The sequence below is a fragment of the Solanum verrucosum genome, unplaced genomic scaffold (genome assembly GCF_900185275.1).
Source record: "Solanum verrucosum unplaced genomic scaffold, falcon-dt-bn FXZP01000235.1, whole genome shotgun sequence".
In the NCBI taxonomy this organism is placed as follows: domain Eukaryota; kingdom Viridiplantae; phylum Streptophyta; class Magnoliopsida; order Solanales; family Solanaceae; genus Solanum; species Solanum verrucosum.
Window position 1 is genome coordinate 1,242,793 of NW_026019948.1, and position 13,493 is coordinate 1,256,285.

Here is a 13,493-nt window from a genome sequence, read left to right on the forward strand (position 1 = left end):
AGTTGTACGAGCGCAGAGAGATGCGGCCAAAAGCTGAACCGGACAGAAAAAGGAGAAAGAGGCGTGAGAGCGTGAACTCACTGTGACGATTTCCGTGTGCTGATGTGAGCGTCGTTTCTGGAGTTCCTTCCGTGCATTCACGTGAGGAAAAATAAGGCGCGTAGGGGTCGTTTTGGCGTCATTCACGCGTTGTCGTTGCTGTTACGCCGTGATGTTGGCGTTGTACTGCTGCTTCATTCGTTGGAATCAGAAAGGAAGAGAAGTTGAGGTCGGGTACTGTTTCTATTGTTGCTGCTGGTGGGCCTTTTAGAATTGGATTTAAAGGGATGAGTTGTTGAACTGGAAAATAAAAGGGAATTGGGTTGAAAAGAAATGGGCCGGCTAGGAATTGTTGAATGTATTGAATTGAAGCAAAGGGTTGAAGAAATTGGCTAAAATTGCCATAATAGCCAATTGAATTTCAATTAGAATTTAGTCGGTGGATTTGATCAACACTTAAAAAAGATGAATTTTCATAAATTAATTAAGTAGTTTCTTAATCTTAACGAAATAAAATAATTAACTTAATAAACTAATGACTCAAAGTATAAACTACTAATTTAGGCAAAATTAATTTAATAAAATATTTGAGTAAAACTAATTTTCGAATAATCATAAAATATACTAATTATATACATAATTATGTAAAACATATATATTATCTAAAATTATAAAAAGTGACAAAACTAGCTAAAATAACTTGCAAACTATATTATTTTTTATTTTTTTGAAATTTTATAAAACTAATTATTTCAAATCGTTTGAAATTAAAGAAACTCGAAATGATTAATTTATATTGTGGAGGTCCAAAATTGGGTGTCAACACTAGAGGTAATTGAAAGGAAAAGTCAGTCCTTTATCGATGAGTTGTTCTTAGCAAGAGTCTTGAGAAAGTCATGAGGCTCAGGGGGGCTTGAGAGTAGCCCAAAGAGCATGTTAAGTGTTCAGTTTCAGAAGAATGCACCCATAGTTATATCAATCGTGCGTTTGAGCTAAAAACGAGTTGTACTCTCTTCTCTAAGCCTGTTTCAGCTGAGATCCTTATGAGGAAGTATGTTTAGAGTTTGGTAGTATTTTCACCCGAAAAAGTAGCATGAGTTACGAGATCATGAGTTGTAGTAATAAAAGAGTCAAGAGTTAGAAGAAAGTATGCGGAGGTTTAGTAATCCTAGATAGGGAAATAGTGTTTTGAATAGCTATATTACTATAGTCATTTACCCGGTAAGTTATTGATAAGGAGTTTTCCCTTATGGATAAAGTAAGAGTTGCTTGTCAAGATGAGATAGATCGATTGTATATTTTTTAACCAGAATAGAGTTGATGTCGATGTGCCATCGTAATAGATGATACTAAATTCATGTGTTGAATAAGAAAGCAGATTATTTATAAAGTGATAGATCTAAGGTAAGCTTATGATTTTGAGGGAGAGGCCTTAATATTCAAAGTGTTATAGAACTAACTAGGCATTGATGTATAGTGAATGAGTGAATAATAGTCAGGTTGTGAAGGGAAATGCGATAGTAAGTTGTAAGTATGAAGACTAAGAGGTAAGGATTGACTATTTGTCATGAATTTTAGTGGGAGTGTGATTATTAACCTTATATCTAGTATTTGTAAGTTAGTATAGTAGGCGAGCAATCATATTGATATTCGGGTTTAGTAATAAACATTAAGCTTGAATTTGAGATGAGTGTCATGATCAAAAGAATGGCAACATGAGGAAGATGATGTTAGTTTTGAGATTTGATCTGGAAGACTTGTAATAGAGCAGGTGAGGAATTGCGGTGCTTAGCTGCAATAAATATAAGTGGTACAAGTGAGAGACCCTAACCTTTAGATAAGGGAAGTGAAGTGTGGCTAAGTCACAAGAGTAAAATGAGCATTAAGAGGTGTATTGAAGGGGTACGTAATTAGAAAGAGGTCTTAGTACCTGATTATGGAGAGTTCGGTAGTCATGAAATAACATTCTCTCGAGTGTTAGAGTAAAAGAAAATGTAGACAACTTAGAGCTGATGGAATAGGTCCATAACTTTCAAGTGTCAACTTTAGACCTAAGGGGGAGATGACGAGATGAGAAATCAAGTCAAGTGTTTGAGAGTAAGATAGTGATGAGTTCCAAAGAGTATGAGAGATATCGTTTCAGAGGTTTTACTAAGAGAAATAGTTAAATGAGAACCATTTGTCCAAATGAGCTAGTTAGTAAGAGTCCATGGAGTTGTTAGAGTACTAAGCTTGAATGTGGTGTTGTTAAACATGCGGTTGTTCTTGATATGAGCCCAATATTGATTAAATGTGGTAGTAAAGAGTAATAGTATAGGGATGAGATTCCCTACAAAGAGGTATAGAATCCGGACCTAAGGATTTGGGTTAAACTTGAATATAGTAAGTGCATACCATTAGACGCAGACCTTAGTAAGAGTAACCCATTCCATACCCAGTCCAGCCGTCATTCGAGGACGAATGATCCCAAGGGGGAGATAATGTAACACCCTAGAATTTTTTTGAGCTAAGACTCGAACCGTTCTTCGTAGTGAGTAAGTTTTTACTAAGGAATTTAATTTTTTCCTAAGTGTTAAGGTCACTAGAAGTAGCACCTTGAGTTTCAAGAAGAACTAAAGAGAATTCATTCAAGTCATTCATAAGTTTTCTTAAAGTTTAGGGTCAACTTCAAATGCCTATAAATCCTAGAACACGATGATTAGGTGAGCTACAAGATAGCTGATGAAAGATATTTGAGTCCTCTTTCCAACGCCATCGAGTTTGCTAAATTCCGAGCTCTGAGTAAAAAGTTATGACATATTTACTAACGACGCTCAAACCTGGCAGAAGCTCCGCGATGGCTCCACGTTACAGAGCCAATACGGACCTCACTGCCTGGTGAAAAATCATTTTGACTCCCAGCTCATTTTATTTATTTATTAAAGGGTATTTTGGTCCTAAAAACCTTTAGGAGGTCATCTAAATTACCCTAAACGTATAGAAAATCAGTTTTCACAAATCAAACCCTCTCATCCACTCCAAAAATTCTACGCTTAAGGAATTCAAGAAATGCTAAGGCTAGGGTTCATCTTCCAAGATTTTCCTTCAAGAAGATGGTTCTTTCAGGTATGTAAGCTTCCATAGTGTTGGATTTGTTCACCCACACGCCAATCGTGTTAATTTCAGTGTTAAATTCGTTCTAGAAAGTTGAAAGTATGATATTCTGAAAATTTTCTTTAGTTCTTGAGTTTAGATGAGATTGTTGAGTTCCTGATGGAATCATGTCAATTTTAGAGTTGTATATGAGTTAGATTCTTGTGTACATGTGTTGGGTATCTGAGTCTAAAGAAAAGTTAAGCATAAGAATTGAATTTAGGCGATTTGGGGTTAGAAAACGAAGAAGGGAAAAAGTCGAGCGAATCTGGCACTTGGCTCTGCGTCACGGACCTGCCTCCCTATTTCACACAATTTTTCTCCGCGTCGCGGAATGGTCACGGACCGTTCTGCCTCAAAGTTTATTTCGCGATCAAATATTTAAATGCATCTCCGCGTCGCGAACTTGCTCCAAACAATGATTTCTTGATCGTTTTTAATGTTTAGTTATCTAAAACCACTCATAAACATCATGAGATCTTTCCTATCACAAATTACAACCTTGAATTCATAAATCAATTTCAAGGTAGAGTTGAGAGTCGAGTTTGAGAGATTTTCGAACATTTTTTGAGAAAGTCCGTTTGAGTTATTTTTAGGAGTCTTCTACAATTTCTTATAAATTGTTTCAAGACTAGAGCAAGTGAGTATGGGAGTGATGAGAATGTATTCATGAGTCTACTTTGTCATCACGAGATCTTTCATAACATAAACCATAACTCTTGAATTCATAATTCACATTCAAGAGAGAGTTAAAAGTAGAGTTCAAGAAAGTTTTTGAATTCAATTGTGAATCCTTTGAGATCCATAATCGATTTGAGTTAACTTTTGAGAAAGTAAGTATGAGAATGCGAAGAATCGTATACATGAGTTCCATAATGTTATGTAGCCCTTCGAGTCAAGTCGTTCATGCCCATAATTCCGTATGAATCATCTGAGTTGAGCATTCTTGAAGTGAGTAGTATTATTGAAGTTCTTGAGTTCCAAGTATTGAGTTCTATCTATGGTTATTGAAAACCTTGCATTGAGTCGTTCACGTCCATAATTCGGCATGAACCATATTTTAAGAAGTCTTTTACAAACGTTTTAACTTTGTTTTAAGACTTAAGTTTTGAGTTAAGCAAAGAGTAAAGAGTTGAGTTCATTTCTTTAAAGATTATACACGAAAAGTTGAGTATCTTATCCTTGGGTACTTCTGAGTTGAGTAAGTTTGAGTAGTTTTGAGTATCCTTGAGTATACCTCTGAGTTGAATATCTTATCATTGAGTTGAACTATGTTTCTTTGAGTTGAGTAAGTTGAGAAGAGGTAAGTATGTTTCCTTTTTATCAAAGTTCAAGCTTATGTTTATGCTTTAGAATTCCTCTTACATGTTTGTACATTCCACGTACTGAGTCATTTGGCCTGCATCTTTTCATGATGCACAAACAGGTATTCAGGATCATCAACATGAGCTTCGTTGATATATCCGGGAGTTCAAGTTAGCAATGGTGAGCCTCCTTGTTTCCGGAGGATTTTATTTACTTTTCAGTTTAATCAGGATATCGTGGGTTTTGTCCCGACTTCCATCTTTAACAGTTAGAGGCTTCATAGATAGTTAATATAGTTAAAAAATTTGTATCATTTATTTTATTAATTGTTTTAAAGACGTAAGTTGCCTATTTTATGGCGAGTTGAATAATTTATTTTATGCAGAGTTTTCTTTTGAGTTAAAGCTTTCTATTTAAGTTTCATGAATATTTATTCAGTTTTTAAGCTTTGTATGCTTGAGTTAGTCTTCCGGTTGAAGTCAGCCAGGATGAGAGTTCGCTTGGGGACCAATAATGGTTCTCGAGTGCCGACCACGTCCAGGGTGTGGGCTCGGGTCGTGATAATTATGCAAACTATAGTTATAACATACAATTATGATTTTTATGTTTGCTATATGTGAAAGTTGCTCATAGATGAATGAGGGGCATTTTAAAACCTTTTCACTAAGAATATTTTTGGCCCTTTTGCATTAAATATAGGAATGTGCAAAAATCGAATGAATCAATAAATTGAAAAAATAAATGCTTTTGGGTTATTCGGTTAATGAGATTTTAATGGTTTTATAAAAAGATATATCGGGTTATCAATTTGATTTTGGTTTTTAATATTGGGTAACCGATATACGATAACCCTTTAAGACTATAATAATTTACGATTTTATTCCTACATAAATATTAATTTCAATACTTTACTAGTCCCTACCTTTGCCCTTTAGCCTTCAATTCACATTTTCACAGTGACTTTTGAGTTCACAACTTCACATCATATAAAACTTCGAAACGTAAAGTAAGAATCATATTCCTCTTAATTTCTCTTTATGTATAGTTCTCTTCATATTAATTATTATTATTATTGTTTCTACTTTATGAGCCTTTGTAAAATTACATTATTATCTTGTCGAGTAAAATTATTAGAAAAGTCATATATTTATTTTATAAGCATTTTTCTATTTGTTAAATTGAAAACTGAACGGTTAAGAATCAAAACCGATAAAACATATCTTGTTGATTTAGTTATTGATTTAGAATATTTAAAAATTAAAAATCAATAAATCGAATCGATAATACATAAAAATGAACCCCTAATGAAATTAAATACGTATATAATAATATTACAATTCAAAAGCCGAAATCAGAATTTATCTATACCTCGAGGATCGAAAGGGCAATATGTCCTAAAACCCTCAGCAGTCACTTCAAAGTCCAAACGCAGAAAATCACCGCAACTATTAGCACAGTTTTTGCTCTGCTAAGAAATGGCCGACGGCGAAGCACTCTGTGGAGCAGCTCGGAAAGGTGAAATCAGCAGTATTAAATCTCTGATTGATTCCGGCGCCGATGTTACCTTCTTTGACAAAGACGGACTAACTCCACTGATGCACGCCGCCAAGCACGGCCATGCCGAGGTCGTAAAAGCTCTCCTCGATGCTGGTGCCCCATGGAATGCCCTGTCCCCTTCCAATGTCTCCGCCGGCGACTTCGCCATGGACGCTGGTCATCAAGAGGCCTTTGAAGTTCTTCTCAATACCGGTGCTTACTTTTAATCCACGCATCCTCTTTCCTATGAGTTAGCTATTGGCTATTCAATACATTATATGAATATTTATTCAAATTGGTAATGCCTGACGTTATATAACAAAGCTGAAATCCATACGATCTATGCAAATACTACACAATACAATATAAATAGATAATGCCATCATTTTGAAACTATATGTAACAACCATCCAAACAGAGTGTAGTTCTATAAGACTTGTGTTTGGTTTGAGGTATAAGGAAATATATTTGTAGCGTAACTGCTGTATTACTAATGCAAAGTCTAGTGTTCTGATAATACAACTGCGAATTAATAATATAACTCTGCGTTGCTCATACAATGTCTGACTTTCTATATGAAACTCCACATAAGTAATAACAGCATAACTTTTGAGAAAAATTATGTATTATTCCAGATAGTATGTGGAATAATAATATGTGCATCTGAAGAAGTAGCTGGATAAGATGTCTAACATCGCAAAGATACTCTTAATGTAAGAGGACTTGTTTTGGTATCACATTTCCTGCATAATAATCCCCGTGTTGTCATCCAATGCATGATAATTCATTTACTAATACGGAACGAAACAACCTGTTAGTCTATCTTATTTAGCTGTATAATTCCTCTCGTTTTAAGCATAGGGAAAATATGTACTCTCTTCATGCCATTTTATATGATGATGTTTTACTCATCACATAATTTAAGATATTAGTTGACGTCTATATAGTTAACTAATGATTGAAAAAATTGTTTGATGAAGAATGTTATCAGTGGAATGGTGTTAAACATATTGGAACATCAATAATGGAAAAGTGTGATATAACTTGGGACAGAAGGACTGATTCGTATATCATGCAAAAAATAACAATTTAAAGTAAATTGTTATTTTCATTAATTTTTTAATTATGTCATTGTAATTATTGTTTGTATTGTTCCCCAATATGCCTGAGAGTCAACATTATATTAAAATTTGAAATTTTGCAGAGAAAAAAACTAGTATCAGAAAGGGCAACTGAAGCCGTTAATCTTCTTTGTACAGTGTGTAGTTCAACTAAAAATTTGAGGTTGTTTAGCTTAATATTACTGATCAAACATGTTTATTATTCAATATGTAGCAATCCAGGCAGAATTAATCCTTGGAACAATTGCAAGGAAGGACAATGCTAAGGGGAGCTCAGATGGGGACTATTTAGATGATAGAGTTACTTTTAGTGAAGATAAAATTATGGACTCTGATAGTAAGGCTATTATGATGGCTTGGGAGAAGCCATTGATGGAAGCTCATGCGAAAGCTGTCTGCTCAAATGGTGGTCACATACTGAACATTGGATTTGGGATGGGCCTTGTAGATACTGCCATACAACAATATGCTCCTTTATCACACACTATTATTGAAGCTCATCCAGAGGTCTATGATCGTATGATGCGCGCAGGTTGGGGTGAGAAGGAGACTGTGAAAATCATATTTGGTCGGTGGCAAGATGTCATTTCTAAACTTGAAACCTATGATGGTAAACTTCCACTTCTTCCCTTTCTATTTCCAAAAGAAGAAAAAAACCCTTTATGCTGGTAATACACTTCTGATTTTTGGTGTCTTGTTAGTGCATTGCTTGTTTTAATCATGAGATTCTTCCCTATACATTTTCACTTCTGGTAAGTTTAGGAAACACTCTCTCTCATCATGCCTATGAACTATGAAGGATAATAGAATATACTACTTCAAGGTTTCAGTGCACTTAGTTTAGCGATGAAAACTTGAAAACCTTTCAGGAAAACATATCAGTTTCAAGTAGAAGTTCCTCTTTTTCTCCCTTCAGTTTACTGCTCAATATCCCAAGTCGATAGTTGGTGCATGATTCTTGTTGTCATCAATATTATGATCTTACATTATTCTGAAGTTTGTACTGGTGGTTGTTAATACATTTTCTTCAAAAAATGTATGCACTTTGCACGATTTTTTGTTTTATTGTATGTGTACAGGCACTGCTGTAACATAAAATTCATTTCTCTATAAAAAACTGTGGAGGTGTTTTTTAATCTCCACTAGGGAGCAATTTTCTTTTGAGCTACTAGCTATTGATTTCATATGCTGATTCTTGCTGTTCCAATGACATAAATGCCTCACAAAACAACATACAATGCTTTTATTACTCTGCTTGCTAGCAAAAGCAATAACACAAATAATAAGAGGCATGAGTGTCAAGTTGGCCTACTTCTATAACTTGATGAAGCAAAAGTTTTACTTATCTAACGTTGTAATTATTGAACATGTCAGTTAATTATTTAAGCTCAGTTCTCTTTTGTTAGATTAAAGTTTAGATTCTATCTGTTGACTTCCTTTTTCATCTTTGTGATTTTCTCTTAATGTGTATCTACTCTGTTCTGCAGGCATATTTTTTGATACTTATGGGGAATATTATGAAGATATGCGGGAATTTCATCAACATCTTCCTAGGTTATTGAAGCCAGGTGGTATATATTCATTTTTTAATGGTCTATGTGGAGGTAACCCCTTCTTTCATATCGTATACTGTCAGCTAGTCTCTCTAGAACTTGAGAGCTTGGGATATTCTACGCAGCTGATACCATTACCAGTGAAGGATTGTTTAGGTGAATCTGTGTGGGAGGGTGTTAAACAGAAGTACTGGCAGTTAGATACATATTACCTTCCTGTTTGTCAATCTATGAGCGAATCAGAATGATATTATTGGAGCACTGATTATGTGGCACCAGATGAAAAAGCCTCCTAGGATCCTCTTCTTTTCTTGTTGTGTATTCATTTTGTAACGAGTTTGGTAGTATTTTCACCATCTTCGATTTTGAGATATTATTATGCTGGCATTCTGCTTATATTTTTTTAGGAATTGGGATGTTTTGTGTGGATCAATGCATAGATGCTATTACAACACCAACATACCCAATGTAGTCCCATAAATGCATAAATGCTATTGCCAAGAAAAAAAACCCAAAGAAAAGAGAGGGAGTGTAGGTGTTTTGACATTTGGCGTTTTATTTACTATTTTTGAAGCTAACTACTCTCTGCAATTATTAAGTACATGAAACTTTTTACTTTACAAATCCATTAAAAACCTCTTTGTCCTTCCTAGAACCCAAATTGCTCCTTCCACCCACCACAATAAAAAGGGTGGGGCAGGGGTTCTGAACCCTCTATAGTTTGAACAAAATCATTCTGTTAATGTATAAGAACATGCAAAGTCGAAATTACATAATAGGAGCGTGGAGCTAGAATATTTCATGCTCGAAATAACAGGTTGCAAAACGCCTGAGAGCATCCACTTGAAGCTCTGAATGCCTAATAGCAGCAACAACTCGAAAGCTGATTTTGAGAAAATTAGGGAGAGTAGAACACTAAGCATGATTGTTGTGAAAATTCATTTTCTGGAAACCTGGAGTAACTGCATCGAGGTTTATATCTACTCTCAAAGCCATGCTGAGTATTTCAACTTTCATTGTTACACCATGCTTAAACCTCCTTACGTCTTAGGTATAAACAAGAATATATTAAATCTCATTTGCTGTTAATTATGGAATGATGTTATCCTTATTTCTATTTAGCTTTATACAAGATAATTTATTCGCCTTTGATAGTCATTGGAAGATAAAACCTAGTTTACCCTCTTACTGATTAAAAGAACTTATTTTACCATCTTGATTATGTTTGTCGCACATCAACAACATACCCAGTGTAATTCCATGAATGTGTCATTAGTTCAAGGGATACTCAATTGCAAGTTGAGACATAATCAAGCTGACCCGGAAACCACCATTAAAAAAAGATATAGTCAATGACTGAGACAAGAAATAAAGCCAAATAATATCCACCTGTATTGTGTGGTTCAGTACATAATTATATCTGGCAAATACAGAACCAGCCTTTTGCTGGGCAAATCAACCAACATTTCCTTGTCTAGAATTGCCTAGGCTTCTTAATTATAGGTCAGGGATTGTTCAGTTGGTGAAATATTAAAGGAGTAACTGCTGCACACTAGTTATTTAAAAAGGACTATTAGCACTTGTACATTTGTGGTGAATGACTTAGAACTAGCAGAATCATGTCCAGCTGAAAGCAATTGGGCTAGCAACAACGTGTTGTCCATCTGACCACTCCAGTCGAGCGAAGCTAGTTGTGCCTGATGGCTTGGAACTAGCAGTGAATGTCACAGTGTAGGTTTTCTTTTCGTTCTTTCGGCTGAAAGTAAGTGTTTGTGGCTCAACCAGAATCTTCACTTCTTGTGTTTCAGAAGAGACCGAGGCTTTGTATGTAGCTGGGATTCCCACATTTGTTAGAGTCCTTGTGTATCTGGTCACGGTGGGTGTACTACTATCTGCATGTTCACCCCAGGCCGTTTCCAAAGGAATGGAAAAAGATGGGTAATTAAGATCAGCAACTCTATATTCCTTATTTTTGTCACAGGAGATGTCTCTCTTTGCAATGACCTTGATCATACTCGGGCTGTAGTCCAAGGCACATAGGAAGTTTATATAGTCATCAACTGTTAGATCATACACTAAACCAGGATTGACAGCTGCTGTTGGATTCACATGTCCAGCACCATAATCAAATGGTGTAGATGACATTCCTGTTGCAACATCCTCAATTGTTTTTCCGTTTTTGTATGTGCTGTAACTTGTAGTCATTAGTGCTGACCTTATAGCTGCTGGACTCCATTCTGGATGGGCAGCTTTGAGTAGTGCTGCTAGCCCACTTACATGGGGACATGACATGGAAGTTCCAGAGATGATGTTGAAGCCTACATTCCTGGTGTCTTCTTGCAAGCCAGTTGGTCCAACTTTCCCTGTCCAACCAGCAAGAATGTTGACACCTGGTGCTATCAAATCAGGTTTGAGTATATCTGGTGTGATTGGGTTTGGCCCTCTGGAACTAAAAGCTGCAACAACTGGCGATGGTTGAACACCCAACTTGGTACCTCCAAATGCAATTGTGGCAGTTGGATTACTGTTAGAAGCTATGTACTGCTTGATCAAGTTGCCAGCAGTTTGACCAACTGCAGCTGTAGGTATGAGGTGTGCATCAGCAACCAACTCATCTCCATAAGTGTCTGTGTTTGCCAGAATCATCCCTATTCCACCAGCATCCTTCACAACCAAACCTTTTTGTGCCCTTGCATTCATCCCCCGGTCACATACTACAATTTTCCCAGCAACTTTTTCTGGAATTAGACTACCACTTGTGCATAAATTTCCATTCGATGATTGGCTGACATTTCCAGCATACACCAGTGGCATAACTGAACTAGGCAATGCCTTTCCACTGTAAAGTGATACTCCATTGAGTTTTTTCCCATTTCCAATGCCAATGTATGCTGGAAATTCACGGTCCATGGTTCCTGCACCTACAGTAGTTATCCATGGTGCAACATTGGATAGGGTCCCAGAGCTTGGACCGCCATTCCCTGCTGAGCATGAGACAAAGATTCCTTGAGAAGCTGCAGAAAATGCTCCAACTGCAACTATGTCCCTATGATACTCAGAAATTGTGCCACCAAGGGACAGTGAGAGCACATTTACACCATCTATGACGGCCTGGTCCATCCCTGCCAGTATGTCGCTGCTAAAACATCCTCCGGTCCAACATACCTTGTATGCAGCCACTCTTGCGTGTGAAGCCATCCCACGTGCTGTACCGGTGGCATAACCCAAGAGGCTAGCTCCGGTTACAACCGAGCCAGCTGCTGTAGTTGCAGTGTGTGTGCCATGGCCTTCATCATCCCTTGGTGACTTGGATTCGATGGTCTCATCGATTGCCCCAAAAGCTGCTTCATAACCTTGTGAGAAAAACCTCGCACCAATGAGTTTCCGATTACAGCTTGATGCGTCGAAGGTCTTGCCAGTTTGACACTTGCCCTTCCAGCTCGCAGGGACTGGACCTAGTCCAGTGTCATCAAAACTTTTCGATTCAGGCCAAACACCTGTGTCCAGCACACCAATAATGACCTCACTCCTTGCTTCAGTCTGAGGAAAGAATGATCTACTTTCGTGCCCTTCAAGTCCCAGAAACGTAGGGGATCGAGTGGTGTGAAGCTCGTATATCACTTCCTCGTGGACCGAGAGAATTCCTGGTTGCTGTTCAAGTGCTTTGGCTTCATCAGCTGTTAGCTGTGTTGAGTAGCCATGGATGACACTGTTGTAGGTGTAAAGCACATTGGCACTCTTGGATACTGACTTCAACGATGAGTCATACCACTGTGTATGATCATCAAAACCAGCAGGCATGTTGAACTTGTCCATGTGAATTATGTAAGTCTTCTTCTGGTTCTGGCTTGCATCAACAAACACATGAAACAACACTAGTACTAGTGTTGAAAGAAACACGATCCCGAGTCTTTCCATCTTTCTGTGAGTTCTTGGTGTCAAGTGAACCTGAAGGTGAAAATTAGTTCTCTACTGAAAAGAAAGAGCTTCTTTTTTTCTCCTATGGTGAAGATGGGCTGGAGTTTTGAGTGATAGGCTCTTAACTGACTATGATATGTAATGCTGAAAGGTGATAATGGTTCATTGAGGGGCACACATTGGGGACTTATTTATAGAGTAGCCAAGGAGTGTTTTATTTTAGTATATAGGAGTAATTGATTGGGTTCAAAATTTCTATGTTTTAGGACCCACTTGGTTGACATAATTGAATCTTGTGAAAAAGATTCAACTGTTTAAATCTCAATCAAATGATGCAGCTTTTAGGAGAATCTTTTTCTCTTTCAATTTGGGATAACAATATTGTTTTGTGCTATATGTCTGATGCTAGTCATCAAGTGGAAGGTAAGATTGTACGCGCTGTCTATCCACTCGTGTGTGTAGTAGCTATTTACCTTTGTACTAGAATACAGAATATTGGCCTTCCCTCTGTTGCGTATTAAATTATTATTGAAAGGTTATCTAGAACAGAGGGAAAACCAAGTGCATGAAAGTCTCAGAATTGAAAGGCGTAGTTTTAAAGTACCCTACATGATTTCTTCCTATATTTGGTATTTGTGGAATTAGTCGAGGTGTACACAAACTGATTTGGAGAAAAAAAAACAGTACTTGTACTAAGATATTAACATCTCTATACTGTTTCTTTGTGTGATGGGAAGTGATGTGCACTTGGGATAATTAGGATAAGAATCCTGTGTACTACATTTTTAAAGCTGCGTGACGATGTTTCTAGCAATGCAGAAATTAAGGGTCGTCTTTTCTGTTTTAACAGTTTATTTGGTATGGAAATTTTAAGTGAATTTCTCCATTC

At 36.8% G+C, this 13,493-nt stretch overlaps 2 protein-coding genes across 2 annotated transcripts; one reads left to right on the forward strand and one right to left on the reverse strand.

Moving 5' to 3' along the window:
• The first annotated feature begins 5,829 nt into the window (after positions 1 to 5,829).
• On the forward strand, positions 5,830 to 9,040 carry LOC125813568 (protein arginine N-methyltransferase 2). Its single transcript, XM_049493043.1, has 3 exons — positions 5,830 to 6,225; positions 7,348 to 7,743; positions 8,621 to 9,040. The coding sequence occupies exons 1-3, from the start codon at positions 5,952 to 5,954 to the stop codon at positions 8,932 to 8,934; spliced, it is 984 nt and encodes a 327-aa protein (XP_049349000.1). The 5' UTR covers positions 5,830 to 5,951; the 3' UTR covers positions 8,935 to 9,040.
• A 982-nt stretch (positions 9,041 to 10,022) lies between these two features.
• On the reverse strand, positions 10,023 to 12,769 carry LOC125811289 (subtilisin-like protease SBT1.7). Its single transcript, XM_049490798.1, has one exon. The coding sequence runs from the start codon at positions 12,602 to 12,604 to the stop codon at positions 10,304 to 10,306; it is 2,301 nt and encodes a 766-aa protein (XP_049346755.1). The 5' UTR covers positions 12,605 to 12,769; the 3' UTR covers positions 10,023 to 10,303.
• Positions 12,770 to 13,493: the final 724 nt, after the last annotated feature.

Coding starts and splice junctions, on each gene's coding strand:
- LOC125813568 (XM_049493043.1), top strand. CDS start 5,952: ATGGCCGACGGCGAAGCACTCTGTGGAGCAGCTCGGAAAGGTGAAATC. Junction 6,226..7,347: donor TGAAGTTCTTCTCAATACCG/GTGCTTACTTTT, acceptor TTCAATATGTAG/CAATCCAGGCAGAATTAATC. Junction 7,744..8,620: donor TAAACTTGAAACCTATGATG/GTAAACTTCCAC, acceptor TCTGTTCTGCAG/GCATATTTTTTGATACTTAT.
- LOC125811289 (XM_049490798.1), bottom strand. CDS start 12,604: ATGGAAAGACTCGGGATCGTGTTTCTTTCAACACTAGTACTAGTGTTG.